General features: G+C 53.8%; 2 protein-coding genes across 2 annotated transcripts in view; one reads left to right on the top strand and one right to left on the bottom strand.

The window, feature by feature from the left end:
- The window catches only part of FBN3 (fibrillin 3), a 110,710-nt gene extending 101,829 nt beyond the window's left edge, over positions 1-8,881 (top strand). The window contains exons 51-64 of the mRNA XM_010562269.1: positions 34-159; positions 370-489; positions 954-1,076; positions 1,360-1,491; positions 2,116-2,241; positions 2,472-2,678; positions 2,943-3,068; positions 4,210-4,332; positions 5,058-5,174; positions 5,438-5,566; positions 6,165-6,284; positions 6,787-7,018; positions 7,564-7,732; positions 8,507-8,881. Coding sequence (XP_010560571.1) covers positions 34-159; positions 370-489; positions 954-1,076; positions 1,360-1,491; positions 2,116-2,241; positions 2,472-2,678; positions 2,943-3,068; positions 4,210-4,332; positions 5,058-5,174; positions 5,438-5,566; positions 6,165-6,284; positions 6,787-7,018; positions 7,564-7,732; positions 8,507-8,881 — 2,225 coding nt within the window. The remainder of the gene's footprint in view (positions 1-33; positions 160-369; positions 490-953; positions 1,077-1,359; positions 1,492-2,115; positions 2,242-2,471; positions 2,679-2,942; positions 3,069-4,209; positions 4,333-5,057; positions 5,175-5,437; positions 5,567-6,164; positions 6,285-6,786; positions 7,019-7,563; positions 7,733-8,506) is intronic.
- Positions 8,882-14,026: 5,145 nt separating this feature from the next.
- On the bottom strand, positions 14,027-14,281 carry CTXN1 (cortexin 1). Its single transcript, XM_010562268.1, has one exon. It carries the CDS (start codon positions 14,279-14,281, stop codon positions 14,027-14,029), a length of 255 nt encoding a protein of 84 aa, XP_010560570.1.
- Between the last annotated feature and the right edge of the window lie 3,812 nt (positions 14,282-18,093).

Raw genomic sequence — 18,093 nt, 5'->3', positions numbered from 1 at the left:
CGTGAGGTTTCATTGCCTTGATTTCCCTTCTAGATGTTAATGAATGCTCAGAGAACCTGGGTGTCTGCATAAATGGGGCCTGCATTAACACTGATGGGTCCTTCCGCTGCGAGTGCCCCTTTGGGTACAACCTGGACTACACAGGAGTCAACTGCGTGGGTAAGGGTCTGCATGGGGAGCACCTGCTCCCTCTTGCTTTTATCCTCCCTAGATCAGAGGTCACAAGCATGTGCGTGCGTGTGTGTGTACTTTTTTTGCCCCTGGCTCCTGGCTTTGCTGGGCTTGTTTGAATGATCTGGCTGCAAGAAGAGACCAGCCTGCATTTTTCTACTTAACTCATCCACCTAATGTGGTCCTGGCTTCCTCCAGATACTGATGAGTGCTCCATTGGCAACCCTTGTGGGAACGGTACCTGCACCAACGTGGTGGGAGGCTTCGAGTGCGCCTGTGATGAGGGTTTTGAGCCAGGTCCCATGATGACATGCGAAGGTAATGCTGTTGTGAGGCAATCCCTGCACCCCCATTGCATACCGGGCCATGTGTGTGACCCCACTGGGTCACTGCCTGGGTGAGCAGCAGTCAGGTCAGCCTCCAATGAACAGTGTAGAAAAGCTGGATGGGGCTCATCTCCACACGAGTGTGTACATCAGCGCTGGTCCTTTTTGGCTTCCTCTGAGGCTGGAGCCCAGGAGGAGGTCTGGAGACCTGCCTAAATGCAGGAGCTGCCTCACCAAGGAGCCAGGACCCTGTCCCCATCAAAGCTGCTGAGACACCAGGTGTCTGTCCCTCTGCAACTGAAGACCATGACAGGAAGCCTTGGTGGAACAAAGTTCTCATGAGATGAATGCACGGGGAGGAGAGGAGTCTGTCCTGGGGAGGTCCACCACCAGTACTGCCCAGCTGACTCTGCTGAGAGCACACAGTCGAGCTCTATCCTCTCTCCTGCCTCCCAGATATCAATGAATGTGCACTGAATCCCCTGCTCTGTGCCTTCCGCTGCATCAACACCTTTGGCTCCTACGAGTGCACCTGCCCATCTGGATACGCCCTCCGAGAAGACAGAAGAATGTGCAGAGGTAAAATTCCCTTCTGCACCCATCAGGGGGGCTCCCACACTCTCCCCACCCCCCTGCACTTAACCGGTCTCTGGTGCTGTACAGAGAGAAGGCAGGACTTCTGAGCTGGCATCTCTGAGCTTGTGCTCACTCTTACCTTCCTTGGTGTTCATGCTGTGTGCCAGCCAGCCTGGCAGTAGGGATTTGCGGAGCAGTGCAGATGTGAGCACTCAGTTCCTAGTTGCCCACACAGTGCTGCAGAGCTGGCAGGTTGAACATGGTCTCATGAGGTTCTCGGTTGCAGATCTGGATGAGTGTGCAGAGGGACTGCATGACTGCGAGTCTCGAGGGATGCTGTGCAAGAATCTCATTGGCACCTTCATGTGCATCTGTCCGCCAGGAATGCAACGCAGGCCCGATGGAGAGGGCTGCACAGGTACCAAGGACCAGGCTGGGAGGGATTCCCAGTCAGGCTGGAGACCATTCTCTTCTAGGCATTGCCCATGTAGATTTACTTTGTGTCCTTCTGCCAAACAGCCCCTCCCCAGGGTTTCCCATGTGTCAGAACTTCCCATATATCCTACTAGATACCTACACACACAAAACCTCTGTTCATGTCTGGGCCCATAGGTCTACACAGTTCCAGCATAGGATGACACACATTATGCCATGTGTCCTTTCTGTTGAGTCTTTTCATGTCTGTGTTAAGCTTCTTTGTACTGAGCTGCTTTTGGAAGGGCCAGCACCGGACAGCCCAGACCTGCACAGTATTAGGCACAGCAGGAATGCAGAACAAGCCCAGCTCCGCTCCTAGCCCAGCAGCTTGGCCACTTGCAGGTGGAGAATGTGCAAACCAGGGAAGCCGGGTACTCGGCCAGCCTGCTTTGGGAGAGGTCCAGGGCAGGTGGATGTGTTTCTCAGCTGCCTAAGGATGTGGAAGTGGTCCTCAAGGACTATGTGAGGGTGTTTCAAACTGAGTGGTAGCACGGAGACTCATGGAAAGCTGAAATTTGTCCTATGCCCCACAACAGCTCTTTGTGGTTGCTTCCTTCCTTCCTAGATGAGAATGAGTGTCGCACCAAGCCTGGAATCTGCCCCAACGGCCGCTGTATCAACACGGTGGGAAGTTACCGCTGTGACTGCAATGAAGGTTTTGAAGTCAGTCCCTCTGGCACAGAGTGTATTGGTAATTACCAAGTCCTGGTGGGTCTTGAGCAGCGTCTCTTTAGTAGCAGATGATGCTTTTCAGGTGTTTCGGGGTTTCTGAGGGGAAAGGGTTTTGGGCCATCACCTTTACCTTTAGCATTATCCAAACCACACTATCCTCCATGCTGGAACTAGCACAGGCTGCTCAGTTATCCCTGGTGCTGACACTGTCTCAGTTCCTGACCTTCTATCCTCACTCTCTCTGTCCAGATACCCGCCAAGGATTCTGCTTCACTGAAGTACTGCAAACCATGTGCCAGATGTCCTCCACCAACCGCAACTTGGTCACCAAATCTGAATGCTGCTGCAACAGTGGGCGCAGCTGGGGTCCCCAGTGTGAACTCTGCCCCCTTCCTGGAACCGCCCAGTACAAGAAAATGTGTCCTCATGGGCCAGGGTACTCCACTGATGGGAGAGGTGAGTTGGGGCCTGAATCACCTTCAATGCAGAAGGGAGAAAGCAGAGATGTGGATACAGGCAGAATTCCACCAGGAACTGGCTGGGACAGACCTACACAGTGCCTGGAGCGGACAAGAAGCCTCTGTGACACTATCTTACAACTCCCTGAATGTAGTCTCTGGCTCGCAGGGAGCGTCTGAGCTGCCCTGGCACAGTGCTGGCACAGGAGCATGGGGACAGAGGCGGTATTGGCACTAACAGGTCCTTCCCTCCCTCCGGCAGACATCGACGAGTGCAAGGTACTGCCCAACCTCTGCAAGAATGGACAGTGCATCAACAGCATCGGCTCCTTCCGCTGCCACTGCAAGCTGGGCTACACCGCGGATATCACAGGCACAGCCTGTGTGGGTGAGTCGGGAGAAGGAATCTCACGTCTGGACAGCCCTTGGCCTTGGCAGACTTCCACCCTTACTTTTCAGCATGCAAAGAGAGGGTCCTGTAACACCCACCTGGGACCTGACCTCACCTCTGCCTATACTGTCCTGCATATCCATAGCAGGGCTCTGGACACTTTGCCCTATTGCATGGTCCTCTATACCTCAAAGTTGTCACTCCATGTTGTTTAACTCCTTAAAACTGAGGCTCTTTGTCTTCTCCCTCTGACCCCAGGAGTCACAGGGACTGGCAGGGAATGTGATCCAGAGATGAGAGTCTGTGAGCAACTAAACGTTTCATTGGCAGGGCAGCTGGTTCTAGCCAGCGTGAGTGCCACGTTGGGATCCAGATGTTGACATAAAAGGCACCCCTGGAATCACAGCTGCAGGCATCTGGGGAAGTACTGAAGGAGTTGAGGATGTGCCATGCTTCCAGTACTAAGATGGTGGTCAGGACCATGCCAGCAGCTGTGTCCTAGACACAGAGCGGAAAAGAGGCCTTGGCTCCCAGAAACCAAGCTCTGTGCCTAGGAGCAGAGCAGATATGACCTTGAGCACCAGGACAGGATTCCTCTCTAAACATCCTTGCCCTTTCTCCAGCTTTGTCCCCTCCAGCCTGGCTCACAGTTATGGGCTTTGTCAGAGCCATGGCTGTTACTGCCTGCTGGGCAGAGGTGACAAAGCTCCAGAAGTACGGGGCTGGCCCCATCCCTGATGTTCCCGGTACTCAGGAGGACCATCTACCCATCTCTTCAGCTAGGAAGGGGCTAGGAAAGATGTCACTCAGATCCACCAGGTCACATAATATCCCATGTCTGAGCAGGGAGGTGTTTCAGCTCTTTTCCTGCAGGAGATCTCCTGGATTTGTGGTGCTGGCTCAAACTGAGGTGTTCCTTCAAAGCCCTTGTCTCTGCTCACCTGCTTCCTGGAGAGTGGACGAGATGCATTTATCTGGGGCAGGGAGTGCCAGGATCCATAGGGCCATCTGACCACTTAGTTACATGGGCTCACCTTGTATTCAGGAGCCCTTTGGTAGACTGAGTGGTCCAAGGGGTGGTGGGGACCCAGTCGAGCACAACCTGTGAATGCTGATGTGTCTTGTCTCTCGAGTGTAGATTTGGATGAGTGTAACCAGTCCCCTAAGCCATGTAACTTCATCTGCAAGAACACAGAAGGCAGCTACCAGTGCTCCTGCCCCCGAGGGTACATTCTGCAAGAAGATGGGAAGATCTGCAAAGGTATTCACCCAGGAGAAGGCAGCAGAGACCCTGCCTCATCTCTGGCAGCATGGGGCGATGGCAAGAGCTGATTAACATGTGACAGAACAGTCAGGTCCTTCTCTTCAGCCACAGGACAAGGCTAGACATGGAAAAAGGTGCCATGCTGGACTGTCGTGGACTGATGCATTAGGGTGCCATCCTTCCACAGACAGTCTAGGCCTGTCTCATCATGAAAAATAATACTCCTCGCCCTTTGCTACAGACCGCACAGCATATCCCAAGCTGTGCTGAGCTCCAGGGGCCTTGAACCTGCGTGTCTCCAACAAGTGGGCTGCGTGTGTCAGAGTCACTGTCAGGGCTCCTGCTGGTGCTGGCAGCTGCCAGGCTGGGGCTTTGCCCACCTCTCACAGTACTGATGTATCAGGCTGTGAAGAGGGTGGCCTAAGAATCTGGGAGAGTCTGGGATCTGTGGATTACAAGAAGAGGCAGAGAAAAATCTCTGCATCTTCCAAATGTGTCTGTATGTGATCAGCAGCTGAGGTGGGGAGAGGCTCCCTGGACTTGTTATTCTCATGTAAGAATTGTGTGTGTGTTTTTCCTGAGGCTGGTCCATGGCAGGTCCTGGTCTACCCAGCACCACTGTGTATCACCATGTACGTGCAGGTGCCACAGAATCAGACCACAAAGATAAGATATCTCAGTAAGATAAATTGAGAAACATGTTCTTGTGCTTGTTGCTTTAGACTTGGATGAATGTTCCACCAAGCAGCACAACTGCCAGTTCCTCTGTGTGAACATTATCGGAGGATTCAACTGCAAATGCCCCCCAGGCTTCACTCAGCACCACTCGTCCTGCATCGGTGAGTAGAGGCATTTACTGCTCTGCTATATAGCACCAGCAAGGTCCCTGTGGGTTAGCTTTAAGCCCAGAAGAGTCTTTCCAGCCCCCCAGCTCTGGCTCTAGAGCACTGCCCCTCTCCAGTCGGCCTGGGGTTGTACATCTGACTTGCCTGTCTGCTACTCAGACTGGGCTAAGCTCCATGATGCAAGGTAGCTGTCTGCAAAGCTGCACACAGCCACATCACTGGGGAGAGACTTACAAGCAGCCACCGGTGTTTTGCAGACAATAATGAGTGCACAGCTCAGCCCTCTCTGTGTGGAGCCAAAGGACAGTGTCTGAACACGCCAGGCAGCTACAACTGCGAGTGCCAGAAAGGATTCTCCCTGGACAGCTCTGGTGTCAACTGCGAAGGTAGGTCTGTGTCTCTGGGGCTTTGACAGACACATCTTCCATGTGGAAGAGTTCCTAGTTCACTCACAATCTCTAAAGCAGAGCAGTCCAGCCAAGGGACTACTCCTTATTGCGGGACACCAGGAGCCCACACGGGAAGCCCTGGTGCAAAGGAGAGGTCAGTGCCTGACCTGCCTGGAGAAACACTGGCTCTTGGACAAATAGATGAAGGTGCTGCACTATAGTAGCCAAGGCTGGGAAAGGAATGGTCCTGTATCTCATCAGGGGAGATCTCATGCCGGCCAAAACCCACCATGTGCTATGCTAAAGAAAAGCCTATATTCAGCCCAGGCAGCCTGAAGCAGAGCAGATCTGGTAATGGTCCAGGCCAGACCTTAAATCAAAAAACATCCAAGCAGGGGCTGCATGGGGTTGTCTGTGGGTCTTGGGGCTGAGGGTGTTATTCAATTCCAAGCTGCAGAGAAATAATTAGGCAGAAGACCTGCCCACCCACATGAGCACCCTCAAGGATGCTGGCTGCTGTGGTCCCTGTGCACCCAGTGCTGCCCACAAGACAGGGAGAAGTTGTCTCACCACCATCTGTGTTACATTGCTGCAGATGTGGACGAGTGTGATGGAAACCATCGGTGCCAGCACGGCTGCCAGAACGTGCTCGGAGGCTACCGCTGCGGCTGTCCGCAGGGCTACGTGCAGCACTACCAGTGGAATCAGTGTGTGGGTGAGTGTGGGATGGGGGCTTTCATATGCTGTAGCTGTGGGATGGGGGATAGAGGGCAACTAAGCCCCAAGACCCTCTCCAGCCACCCCGGCCATCTCTGACACTGGATTCTGAGTTCATCTCTGCTAACCCAGCACTGATCTTCCTGCTCTGTCCCAGAGACAGACCATGCCTGTGCCCAGAGAGGGTGCCCCTGCCCTGACCTGCACTGCCCCAGGTTCCCTCTGCAACAGGGAATGTCAGGAAGCTCCTCTGCAGAGTGATGAGCTCCCAGTGCTCCTGACACCAGCAGCTCCCTGCATTGCAGGAGGATAAAAAAATCAAGGCAGTCCTTTAGGAACCTGCATGGGATGAGGTCTCACAGGCAACCAGAAGGGAGCCTGCTGCCAGCTCAGCAATGGCCATGGGCAGATTTCCTTGGCCATGTGGAGTGGGGAGCACCAGCAGCACAGGAGCTCCCTTCCACTAAGTTTCTGACCAGTTCTGCTGTCTTTGGGCACAGATGAAAATGAGTGCTCCAGCCCCACTGCCTGCGGCTCTGCCTCCTGCTACAACACTCTGGGAAGTTTCAAGTGCGTCTGTCCATCTGGCTTTGATTTTGACCAAGCCTTTGGTGGGTGCCAGGATGTGGATGAATGCTCAGCAGGCGGCAGCCCCTGCAGTTATGGGTGCTCCAACACAGATGGAGGCTATCTCTGCGGCTGTCCTGGAGGCTACTTCCGAGCAGGACAAGGGTAAGAAAGCAGCCAGCAGGTAGTCCCCACAGGCACCTGTACGTTCCTGGGGGATATTGCAGGCTGCCAAGTGCATGGTGCCCCAGACATGCTCCATCACCACAATTCTGCTCTCTGCCACCAGTACAATTTGAAGGAGCTCCAGAGGCTAGTAAGGTCCCATTCCCACATGAGTCCTCAACTTCTCCATGCCAGACTGTTCCTCCCCCATCACAAGATACTCATGCTAATGTGCATCTCCTCTTCCATTTCACTAATCCAATCATTAGTGCAGCTGCTAGCACTGTAGCAGATGCTCTGCAGATCCATCATCTAGTGCAGGGTGCAGACAGATTAAACCTACTGGCCACATCTAAACAAGATGTGGCCTGATCTCTCTCAGGCATGTCTTGTGTACAAGCCATTCCGTACAAGTCATGTCCTATACCCAGGCGTGATCCTCCATGTGTTTCTGGGTGCCACATGGAGAACCTGTGAGGGCAATGGTAAGATGTCCTTCTTGAAGCATGAGTCTGAGATGGGTCTCTCTGCTCTTCTGCCACCAGACACTGTATTTCTGGCTTGGGTTTTGGGAAAGGTTCCTACCTTCCTGCCCCCCAAGAAGAGGATGAAGACAACCTGCTCTCCCCTGAAACCTGCTATGAGTGCAAGATAAATGGCTACCCCAAGAGGGGTCGGCAGCGACGCAGCGTCAATGGCACTGAGAAGCACGAGGTAAGAAATTCATGGCATCCTGGATGGGGTAGAGCAAGGCAAGAGCTGGGTCACCTGGGGGATAGCTGCCTGGAGTGGATCCCATGCAGTGTGCCCATTCCTGTGGGGTTGCCTCAGTCCAGACAGAGAGAGAGCTCACTCTGTACCTGCCCATGCTGGGTGTTTGTGGATGCTGCTGAGTCCAGAAGTCCTGCAGAAATGGAAGGTCTTTCACAATACATTAGAGGAGGTCAGGACAATCTTAAGTGACACACACTTGTGTGGTTTGGCCACAAATGTCTGGAGATATGTGCAACCAAGAAATAACGCACACATGGGGAGCTGATGGGGGAGCAGTTCCCATAGGGCCATAGCAGACTCTCAGCACTTACTGTCTGACTCCAGACTGGACCTGTCACTATAAATACAGGTTATTCCTAGAGGGAAGTTCTGGCGTCTGTCCAAGGCTCCCCCAAGAAATTCACAGGTCTGGGCAGGACAGATTGGACTGGGAGGTCATTATGGGCCCTTCAAGCCTTGGGAGGAAAATGCCTCTGAAGTTGTTGGTTCTTCCCCTGAAGATGAGGGCTGTGTACTGGCTGGTTCAGTTTCAGCGACACAAACAGGGTACCAAGAAACACTTGAAGGAAAGCAAGGACCGTAGAAGTCGTAGCCACTTCTCAGAGCTGCTTTGGGGTGGCCCATGGGGCAGAAGTCCTCTAAATCAAGTCCTCCTTCACCCGGCCCTGAGCTTTTCTTGGTATCTGTAAGTAACATGCCTGGTTCCTTTTGAAGGATCACACTGTGAACTTGGCCAGCATGGATGTGGATGCTCCTCTGTCCATGATGCTGAACCTCTCTGACCTGGCTCACAAGGAGCACATCCTGGAGCTCCTGCCAGCTGTGGAGCCCCTGGAGAACCGTGTGCGGTACCTAATCTCCCACGGGAACGAGGATGGCTACTTCCGCATCCACCAAAAAGAGGGGCTCAGCTACCTGCACCTCGGCCGCAAGAAAATAGTGCCCGGCACCTACCTGCTGGAAATCGTGAGCGTGCCCCTGTACCGCAAGAGGGAACTGCAGAAACTAGAGGCCAAGAACCACCTCAACTACTTAGCAGGGGAGCTGGGCCAAGCACTGAGGATGAAGCTCCAGCTCCAGCTCTACTAACATCCATAAGATCCACCCACCCAACCGACAGTACAGTCCTTAGCCTTGCCATCCACACCTGGAAACAACTGCCTCCTCTCTCGCTGCACCCCCTGCCACCACCTCCCCCACTGCACTGTACGACTGATGGGAAATGTCCCTCTGGGCTCAGCACTCACCTTGGCCATGCAGGGATACTCCGCTTCATGGGGTGCTTGAGTCAAAAGCAAGCCACACCGCAAAAGAGCTCATGAAAGCTTTGTCAAAGCTTCAAACCTTGTTAGCAGGGACTCCCTCCCTCTGCTCAGCTCTTGCCTGTCTCCTTTAACCAAGATATACTGTTAGTCCGAGCTGGCAAGGGCAGTTCCATGGGGAAGCTGCCTGTCCTTCATGGTCACAGGGCATAGACCACCCCACAGCCCAGGAAATGTTGGGGGGGGCTGGGGGCAGCTTTGGAAGGAGCTATGGCACGGTGTAGTATTAGTGCATTTCCCAACAGCTCTCGTTCCTCCTTTGCTTCTGCATTGTCATGATGGTGCTGCAGAAACCATCCCATACCTACACTGGCTGTGCTCTGTCTTTCTCTGTCCTCTCCACGTCCTCTGGTCCTTTTGGGCTCCTCTGTCAAACAGAAAAGGTCACCTCTGAGTGAAGGGGCAGTTCAGGTTGCTAACCTCACATCACGAAGCAGCCAGGCCATGGGACCACGGGCTCCTGTAGGGAACCTAGGGTTTTCACACTGCGGTATGCTGAACACATGCATGCCCTCCAAAGATTGGAGCTGGAAGGGCTTTTCCAGAGCTCCAGCAAGTCCAGGGGATAAGATGTCCTTCTATAAATGAGGAGGAGCTCCGGGGAAAGGCAAATAATTGCATTGTTGAATGTGGTTGGACAAACTAAACTGGCAGGAAAAATGTCATGAGTCTGGTAAAGAGCATCTGGATGCTTCCCATGCCAGAGGGGACGGAGGGCTTGGCAGGACGTATGTGGCATGCTGCAGGGGCAGATTTCCTGGCCCCCACCAATGTGAGTGTTTGAAAATCCTGTGAAAAGTTTCCCACCAGCGGGAGCAAGATGGGGATTGGGGGGTGGGGGGTGTCTCTGCAGCCTGGCAGGAAGAAAGAGGCAGGGACAGCCAGAGCTTCATTTCGCAAACAGTCCATGACTCCGAGCCACCCCATCTGTGTGACTCTGGGGCTTATGGGCAGATCCCCCCCAGTCAGGAGCACTTCTGAAAATGGGGGCTGCAAGTCACTCCCCTCTGGTTGTCGCATACATCTTGGTCAGGCCAAGGTGACAACCGAGATGGACAGTCTCTGGTTAATGCAGACGAACGAAATGCACTAAAAAGAGTCTGGAAAATATTAATTAAGTGAACTGAGGTCTCCCTGCTGCCTCGAGTAGCCTGCCCAGACCGTTCTGTCCAGGTGGGCTTTTCTTCCTCCCTCAAGAGTGTTCTTCACACAGCTGGTCTCTGCAATGCCATTTCCTAGTTTTGCATGAATCTGTTTTCAGTTCTGCATCAACCCTGTGCATCATCACGGGAAAAAAAGGTGCTAATTCACTCTGGTGACACACAAGACTACCTTATCAACAAATCTAAGGTGCTTTCAGCTTTCAGAAGCTGGTGCTGGTATTGAATCGTCAGCGTTAGTGCACTGTATCCATCCACCCTTTCATATTTATGTATAACCACCAAAGTTATGATTGCTCGTTGTTGTGAGGAGTGCATATTCCTGTAGCTTTTTTTTTTTGGTACTTGGGGAGGGGGGTTGTTTTTTTCCTGGTACGCTGCCACCGCATGGGGTGGGGGAAGTGTATGTATACTGTATTTGGGCTAATGTCAAACTTGAAAACTCTTTTGCATAATGCAGCTCCAGACTCTGGATTTTGCAAGAGTCCCAGAGCTTGTGACAGGATGGGTGGCCTGATGTTTGGGGTTTTTTTTATTATTTTGTTTTGGTTTGTTTTGTTTTTCCAACAGGTGCTTTTTTTTTAAAAAAAAAACTATTAATAATAATAAATTAGCAGAGATGGGTTTGTGTGCGTGTGTTGAGCCAAAAGTCTCAAATGAAAAAGCTCAAGGTTTCCTTCATTCCTCTCTGGTGCGGTGTTTTTTTGGTTTTTTTTTTTTTTTGTATTGACATTTCTTGCTGGTTGTTTTTTTGGGAAGCGTTGAAACCCAAAACCTGTGCCCCCTTGTCCCGCACAGAGAGGTGGCTCTTTGTGGAATTCCTTTTTGTATCAGAAGCAACAGCAACAATAAAAATTATTTTGGGTTAAGTGGTTCTGTGTCTTCCTCCTCGTCTAGGCGCAGCAGTGGCAGCACCGTGCCCATCTGCCGGGGTCGAGGGGCGGCGGGGATGCCACCTCGGAGGCAGCCTGGGAACGTGGCAGGACCCATCCTAGCTCCAACACGGAGGGAGCCCAGGCTGGTTTTGTCTCTGTATTCCTCAGGGACACAGTTTCACTCTTACGGCCTCATCCAGCTCTCCCACCCCTGCATGTCTCAGCACCTGTGGGGATTTGAGGTCCTTCGCAAAGCCTCAGAGCAGAAGGCTGATGAGGGAGGAGGGATGGACACATCAGCAAAGTCTCTCCTGAGCCCTTGCTCTCTCCCAGCAAGGGGAGTGGAAGGAGAGTGATGCCAGAGGTCTGAGCCTGGCCACCAGATCACTGAGCCTGGCAGAGGGGTGTCTGCACCCCAACATTGCTGCTGGGCTGACGAGAGGTTACAGGGGCCAGGACAGGGATGAGGGGGCATGAGAAGGGCTGGCAAAGAGGAGACGGGATGCAGGAGAGCAGAAGCAAACCCGACTGCTACCACCGATCCTGCCTGGTGCTGTAGTCACCCTTTGCTCCTGGCTCATCCCCCTTTGAGGAGCAGCACCGCTCTTGCTGCTTGCTGGTGGTTTTGCTGAGCGGTGGTTGTGCCGAGCAGAGGTCGTGCAACGCAGGGCTTGTCTAGACTGTGCGGTGAATGTTATGTGCAGGGTGTGCGATGATACACGCGCTTGGCCAGAGATCATGCCATGCATCCAGAAGTCAGGGTCCAGCTGGTTGAGTTCAGCTCAAACCCTAGTTCCAGGCTGACATTCTCATTTTTAGCAAATTCTTCTCAGCCTCCCATTCCGGAGGCAGAGCCATATGCCACAAGAGGGCAGGCAGGGCCGCAGCATCCCTGGGACCGGGAGGGAGCCCACCACCTTGCTGGGTGGTGGGAGAGCAGGGGCACCCCTGGGTGGGGGGAGACAATCACGCCATGAAACCTGGGCAAAGGAAAACATGTTCCCATTGAGGAATCGGGAAACTGTCCCTCAAACAGATTCCTGGGCTTGGCAATAGGTGAGTGGTGTTAAGATTTGGGTCCGACAGTGGGGGAGAGTGGTGCCAGAGGAGATGCAGAAGCAGGGTGCGCTGGGTCTGGGTACCCACGTCCCGCCAGTCACTTCTCTGCAGCACCCAGCAGTGACTCCTTGCATCTTCCTCCACGTCAGTGCCCATGGGACCCCAGGGACTCTCTGGGGGTGGTCTGTACCCGCACATCCAGAAGGTCCCTCTGGATGCAGCACAACCTACCAGCCTGCTGTGCCTGCACTCCTCATGCAGACCCGGACTGATGTAGAAGATGCAGCCAGGCACAGCCCACAGGTCCTGCAGCAGACGTGGCCGGGCTGTGACCGTCCCAGCCCAGCAACACTGGCCCAGGTGCCATGCTGTGGCCAAAGACCACCTTCTGCGTGACCCTGACAGAGCACATGCCCACATACGGGGCACCCACAGCATCATGGGGATGCTCCTGTCCCACCTGGCACCCATCCCCTCTGGAGCTGCTCCAGCTTGTGCTGGGAGATGTGGGGTCTTGGCTCAGACAGAGAGAGATGGGGCAGCCCAGCACTGCTTGAGGAGCAGCCAGTAGTCCTCCCAGTGCCTGCTGGGACGCATCAAAGAGCAGAGGAAGAGCTGTGTGGGGTTAGCACAGTGCAGCTTTATTTCCATGGTGGGGGAAGAGGTTCTCCCCCATGGGCTCAAATCCCTTAGAACAAAGCTTCTTAGTGGCCTGCAGCCATGACCCACCGTGGCTTTTGCTAGCCCGGTGGCTAGCTGCAGCACCCCCTACTCAACAGGCATGGTTCCCACAGAGGGGCAGAAGGACAGCCTTGTTTTCCCCTCGACTACTTATACAGCCCCTCTGATACCCAGATGCAGGATGGCCAGGGAAGGGCTGGCCACCCCCAGCAACCCCCCGGACATGGGGAGGCCACCCAGATCCTGCTGGAGCAGGGACTGGCCAGAATGGGATACCGGTAGGAGGCTGCCAGGCTTGGGCTGGCTGAGGAGCAGCTCCCAAATGTCGTGTGGGACCTTTGATCCCTCCTCCTGGGATCCCAGCAGGGCCGCCCAGGCAGGTCTGCGGGTAGCTGCGTGGTTGCACCTCGCTCAGACCATTTTCACCAGTCGGGCAGGGACGGGTCACTACGATGTAAAGCGAAGAGCAGGCTGCAGGGCTGGATGCCAAAAGGGGGCTACGCATGGAGGGGTGGGGGTGTCTCCATCTCCCCCTCACTTGTGGGGGGGGGGGCACTTGGGGCTGCCACACAGAGAGGAACAAAGCCAGCACTTGGGTCTGGTGCCTATAAACCCCCTGACGGACACAGCTCAGCTACAAGGGACACGCACACACACACACGCACTGGACCACGGTCAGCACTCCCCAGAGGACACAGACGAAGGCGACGTGGGGGGCAGGAGGAGGTGGGGGACAAAGCTCTGGCCTGGCACCAGGCAGAGCCACCCAGACCAGGAGCCCCGTGGGCCGTGGCCGAGGGCAGGTCCCGCCGTGCCCTGCCCCATCGCCTCCTGCCCCTCACTGCGGCACGCGACGCTGCCCGGGGGCACGGTGGGCAGCGGGGACCCCCGCGGAGTCACATCGCCCCTCCAACGCATCTCTCCAAGAGTCCCGCAGACTGCGAAGAGAACTGAAAAGTGCTTAGAAAAGAGAGAAACCCCTAGAAAACCCACCCCGGACAAGAGCTCGACCTCACCTCCCTGCCCAGAGCATCCCTGCTGGCCCAGGGCAACACCACAGAGGAAGGGGGGGCCGGGGCCGGGGCCAGCTGGGGTGGGAGGCACACAGAGCACCCAGGCTCGCCCCATCCCTGCCCTCTACACCAAGGCGTAGTCAAACTGGCCCCTCTCCAACCCCTCCTTGTGGTCAGTCCAGGAGGAGGCGGGCATGCGGCTGTAGGGGTCCAGCAGGATGCGAAAGCAGCGCACCATCAGCATCACCAAGAAGACCAGGAGGAAGATGACAAAGGCAAAGACGGTTTTCTGCTCGGCATCCATACCCGCAGTGCCGGCTGGGTGCTCGACCAAGGAGGGGGAGAGCAGTTCATAATCCATCGTCGATGCATCATTCATGGTAGAGACAAAGGAGCGTGTGGGCAGGGCGCATTCGGCTGCCCCGGTGCCCGGGCAGCCAGCTTCAGCCTCTCGCTGTGCCGATGCACCTGGAGCACAGGTTACTCCATAGCCACCGGCGATGCTACGCCGAGCTCGGGATTCACTCCTGCCCAAGCTGAGAGCTCCTGGAGGGGAAAGCAGAGATGGTGAGGGAGGAGGAACGGGTCACAGGCTACACCGACTCTACTAAATAACCAGGGGCAGGGAAGCTCGCAAGCGGACCCCTGGTTTTCTAGTAAGCTCAAGAAGCCACTTGCGAGGGGCACAAAGGCATGAGATGGGTGGGCAACCCAGAGCACCAGTGCAGAGCTTGCCTCTCCGGTTATAAATCCCCAGCAATCGGCTGGAGAGGGTGCCCACCTGCCAAGGCTAGTGCTGCAGGGCCCTTTTGGACCAGGTGCCCTGAATCGTAGGAGAATTCACACTGAAAAGGACCTCAGCTGTGGAGCCAGAGTGGGCTGCTCAGGGCTTTATCTGGGGTGGTCCTGAAGTTCTCCCAAGATGGACACGAGCTTAGAGTTTGCCCACTTCTACTGAGGGACACGTGTCCAGCTGCTGTATTTCCCTTGGCACAAGGACTGCCTTTGGTTTTGCACCAGGTCTAGAAGGAGCAGAGTCCCAATGGAGAAGGAGCGCACCTACCTCACTGCAGCTGCATGGGGACACTAGCATTGCTATTGCAGCAGAAGGAGGAGAAGGCTGTGTCCAAACAGCCACGTCACTGAGGAAAGGTCTCCAGGGTCCAGCTTTCTTGGGCTAGGGATGCAAAGCAGAAGGACAAAGGTAGCAAAAGAGGTTAAAAGAACCACAGTCACTAGGGGGTCATAGCAAAACACCACAGGGCACCTCTGAGGTTCTCAGTCTCTTGTCAGACCAGCTCTGAATGGAGTTTACCTAGGGCAACGTCCACACCAACCTCCCCTTGCAGCATCCTGAAGCCTGAGTGCTCTCAGTGCTGTGGAGACCCCAGAAAAAAAAAAAAAAAGCCCCACTGGGAGATATCAGGAAACAGCCAAAGCATTCCCCTGCCCTCTCCCAGGCAGCAATACTGTCTGTCTGGGAGCAATATCAGCGGGAAAGTAAAAGGCAGAGCCCAGCCCCAAGGCCAAGGCACCCAGATACAGACCAGAGCAGGTTCAGCGTGGGTCTCACGCTGAGGACCTGCTCGCTTTCCTTTATCTGTAGTTCCTGGGACACTATGAGAAACAGTGCTTGCAAGCTTTAAAAATAATCACATATAACAGCAGCAAAATAAAGGGCAAGAGCAGCAACAAGGTGAGCACAGCTGCTCTCTGGTTTTTCACCCTGGTTATTTGGTACTCTCCCTTCCCAGACACGTCTCTCGTGTCTAGACCAGACATGGGGTGTTCTTGATAGGTCTCTGTACAGCACTGGGCAACCCAGCCCTGCTGTCCACTGGGACAAAGCACCACCATAAAACCCCTGTCCATGGGGGTGGCGAGCCCTGAGCTGGCATCCCTGCATCAATATTTGGCCAGGGTATCTCTGAACCGCCAAACACCGACCACCCCAAACCAGCTGTCTTGACAATTCCACTACCACCAGCTTCCCAATTACTTGCTGGGGCTCCAGGTGTCCTTTGGGGCTGAGCAGGGGACTTTTTGTCCTGGTTTGCCATAAGTACCCTATTGCAGGGAAGTACCCAGAGCAGTTCCCCAAAGGGGAACTGTACCTAAATCCCACGGCACGTTAAGTTGGCCACCCCTAGCGTGACTCCATCCAGAAGCCCCTCAGATTGTCAAACTTCCATCATGCTGGGGTTTATCCCTCCCCTCCCATATAACCCCAACCGAGCATGGGAAGTAGGGTATGCAGGGATAAGTCAAATAAGGTTCCCACGGCACAGGTACCGCATCAGGAGGGCAGGAGGATGGGGATGAGGGAACAGAGCTGGAGAAACTTCCACCTAGGCAGGGAGCACTTGGATCTCCTGTCCCCAGCCAGCGGGTGATGGCTTCATGTGCCCTATCTAGGGGAGGAATACCCATCCGTGGAGGGACAGAGCATCCTGCTCCGCTCCACGGAGGTTTTTGGGAACAGGCACAGCTCTCTACAGTCTCCATCTCCTTGCAGTGCCCTGGGAACCCTCAGGAAGCTCCTGGGCTTTGAAAGCATAGCATTGCTGGAGCACCGCTGTCTCTCTGCTAAACATCTCTGTGCTCAGGGGAGATTCATGCTTCCCACGGACACATCTGGGTTAAGAAAAAAATCCCTCTTCATGGTTCTCGGTGCCAGAGATGCTCAGGAAAGGCCCTGCTGCAATATAAGGGACCAAGTGCAAACAGTGTATCTGGAGGTGCCCAACAGACTCACATCAAAAGTGCAGGGAGGAACAGGCACAGTCAGGCAAAAGACAAGATTTTTCTGCTAAATAGTATCCCTAGTATTATATCCTATAGTATTCAGGATAAAGGATTTCCCTCACATTTGGGATGTGTTGCTTTTTCATTATTGTGTGAAGAATCAGATCTTAATTTCCCAGGAATTTTGAGCAGAGCAAAAAAATGCTGATAAGACAGTTAAACGAAGGCAGCTGTTATTTAAGGAACATTTGATTGAATTTTATTAAGATTCATGTTCCCTTAGTAACTAAAAAGAATACATGAGCAAGGAAATTGCTTAATAGGGACAGAACTCACAAAGGAAGAGGATCACTGTCAACAATTCAGCAACGCTGTGGTGAGATTTTTCTGGGTATGAAACACGAATTAAATGTTAATTTGGGAATGGCAAATATCTAATGAGATATTTATTTAAAAAGAAGTATGGAGCAGTGTTTACCGATGCAGGATGCCATCTGGTATGGAGGGCTCACCCTTCCCACTGCAGACACCTCCAAACCGAGAATCTGAGTGGGCAGGGAAGGGAGGTTATGGGCTCTCAGCAGGGATGGGGCTGCACAGCACTGGCATGACTCAGCCTGCTCTCTGGACTACACCCAGACACTCCTGCTAGTGCCAGCTTATTCCACCCTTTAAGTCCTTGCAGGATTTTGACCAGGAGTCAAGACCTAGAGATAGGTCGTGGATGGGAAAGCACAAGAGCCTGGAGAAGAGAAGGCTGCGGGGAGAGTTTCAATATTTAGAGGAGGCTTTTAAGAAAGATGGAGATGGGGTAACGGCTTTAAACTAAAAGAGGGGAGATTCAGACTAGATATAAGAAAGAAATATTTTACGATGAGAGTGGTGAAACACAGGCACAGATTGCCCAGAGAGAGGTGGTTGGTGCCCCATCCCTGGAAACATTCAAGGTCAGGTTGGACGGGGCTCTGAGCAACCTGCTCTAGTTGAAGATGTCCCTGCTCATGGCAGGGGGGGTGGACTAGGTGACCTTGAAAGTTCCCCTCCAACCCAAACAATTCTATGATTCTAAGAAGTGTCCAAAGCAGAATCAGAGCCTAGTTAGATAAAGCAACTGAGAAAGTCTTCTGTGCCAGCTGGAAAGCAATTTCTGGATACTAACATTTTGAGTATTGCTTACGTCCAATTTACAGTGGAGTAACCTTGCTCAAAAAAAATCTGTTCCTCCTTCAAGCAGTTTACTCCCACGATCAAATAAAAGATAAAGCCGGTAGCCTTGGCAAAGCCGTGCTTTGCTCTGCGTTAGTGCACAGTCCATGCGCTGTGCAGCTGGGGCGCAAGGGACGATGAGCGGGGAACCCAGCTCTGATCTGGGGTCCAAGTGATAAGGCAGCTTTGCAAGTCATAGGTAAATTTGTCTCAGGGTGCTGGGAGGTTAAGTAAGTCAGC

Source organism: Haliaeetus leucocephalus, unplaced genomic scaffold (assembly GCF_000737465.1).
Source record: "Haliaeetus leucocephalus isolate CR32 unplaced genomic scaffold, Haliaeetus_leucocephalus-4.0 Scaffold157, whole genome shotgun sequence".
NCBI classification, from domain to species: Eukaryota; Metazoa; Chordata; class Aves; order Accipitriformes; family Accipitridae; genus Haliaeetus; species Haliaeetus leucocephalus.
Note: the sequence above shows the minus strand (reverse complement) of the source record. Positions and strands in the feature narration are given on the sequence as shown.

What these genes read in the sequence shown, in the direction of transcription:
- CTXN1 (XM_010562268.1), bottom strand. Translation starts at nt 14,281, where the DNA reads ATGAATGATGCATCGACGATGGATTATGAACTGCTCTCCCCCTCCTTG.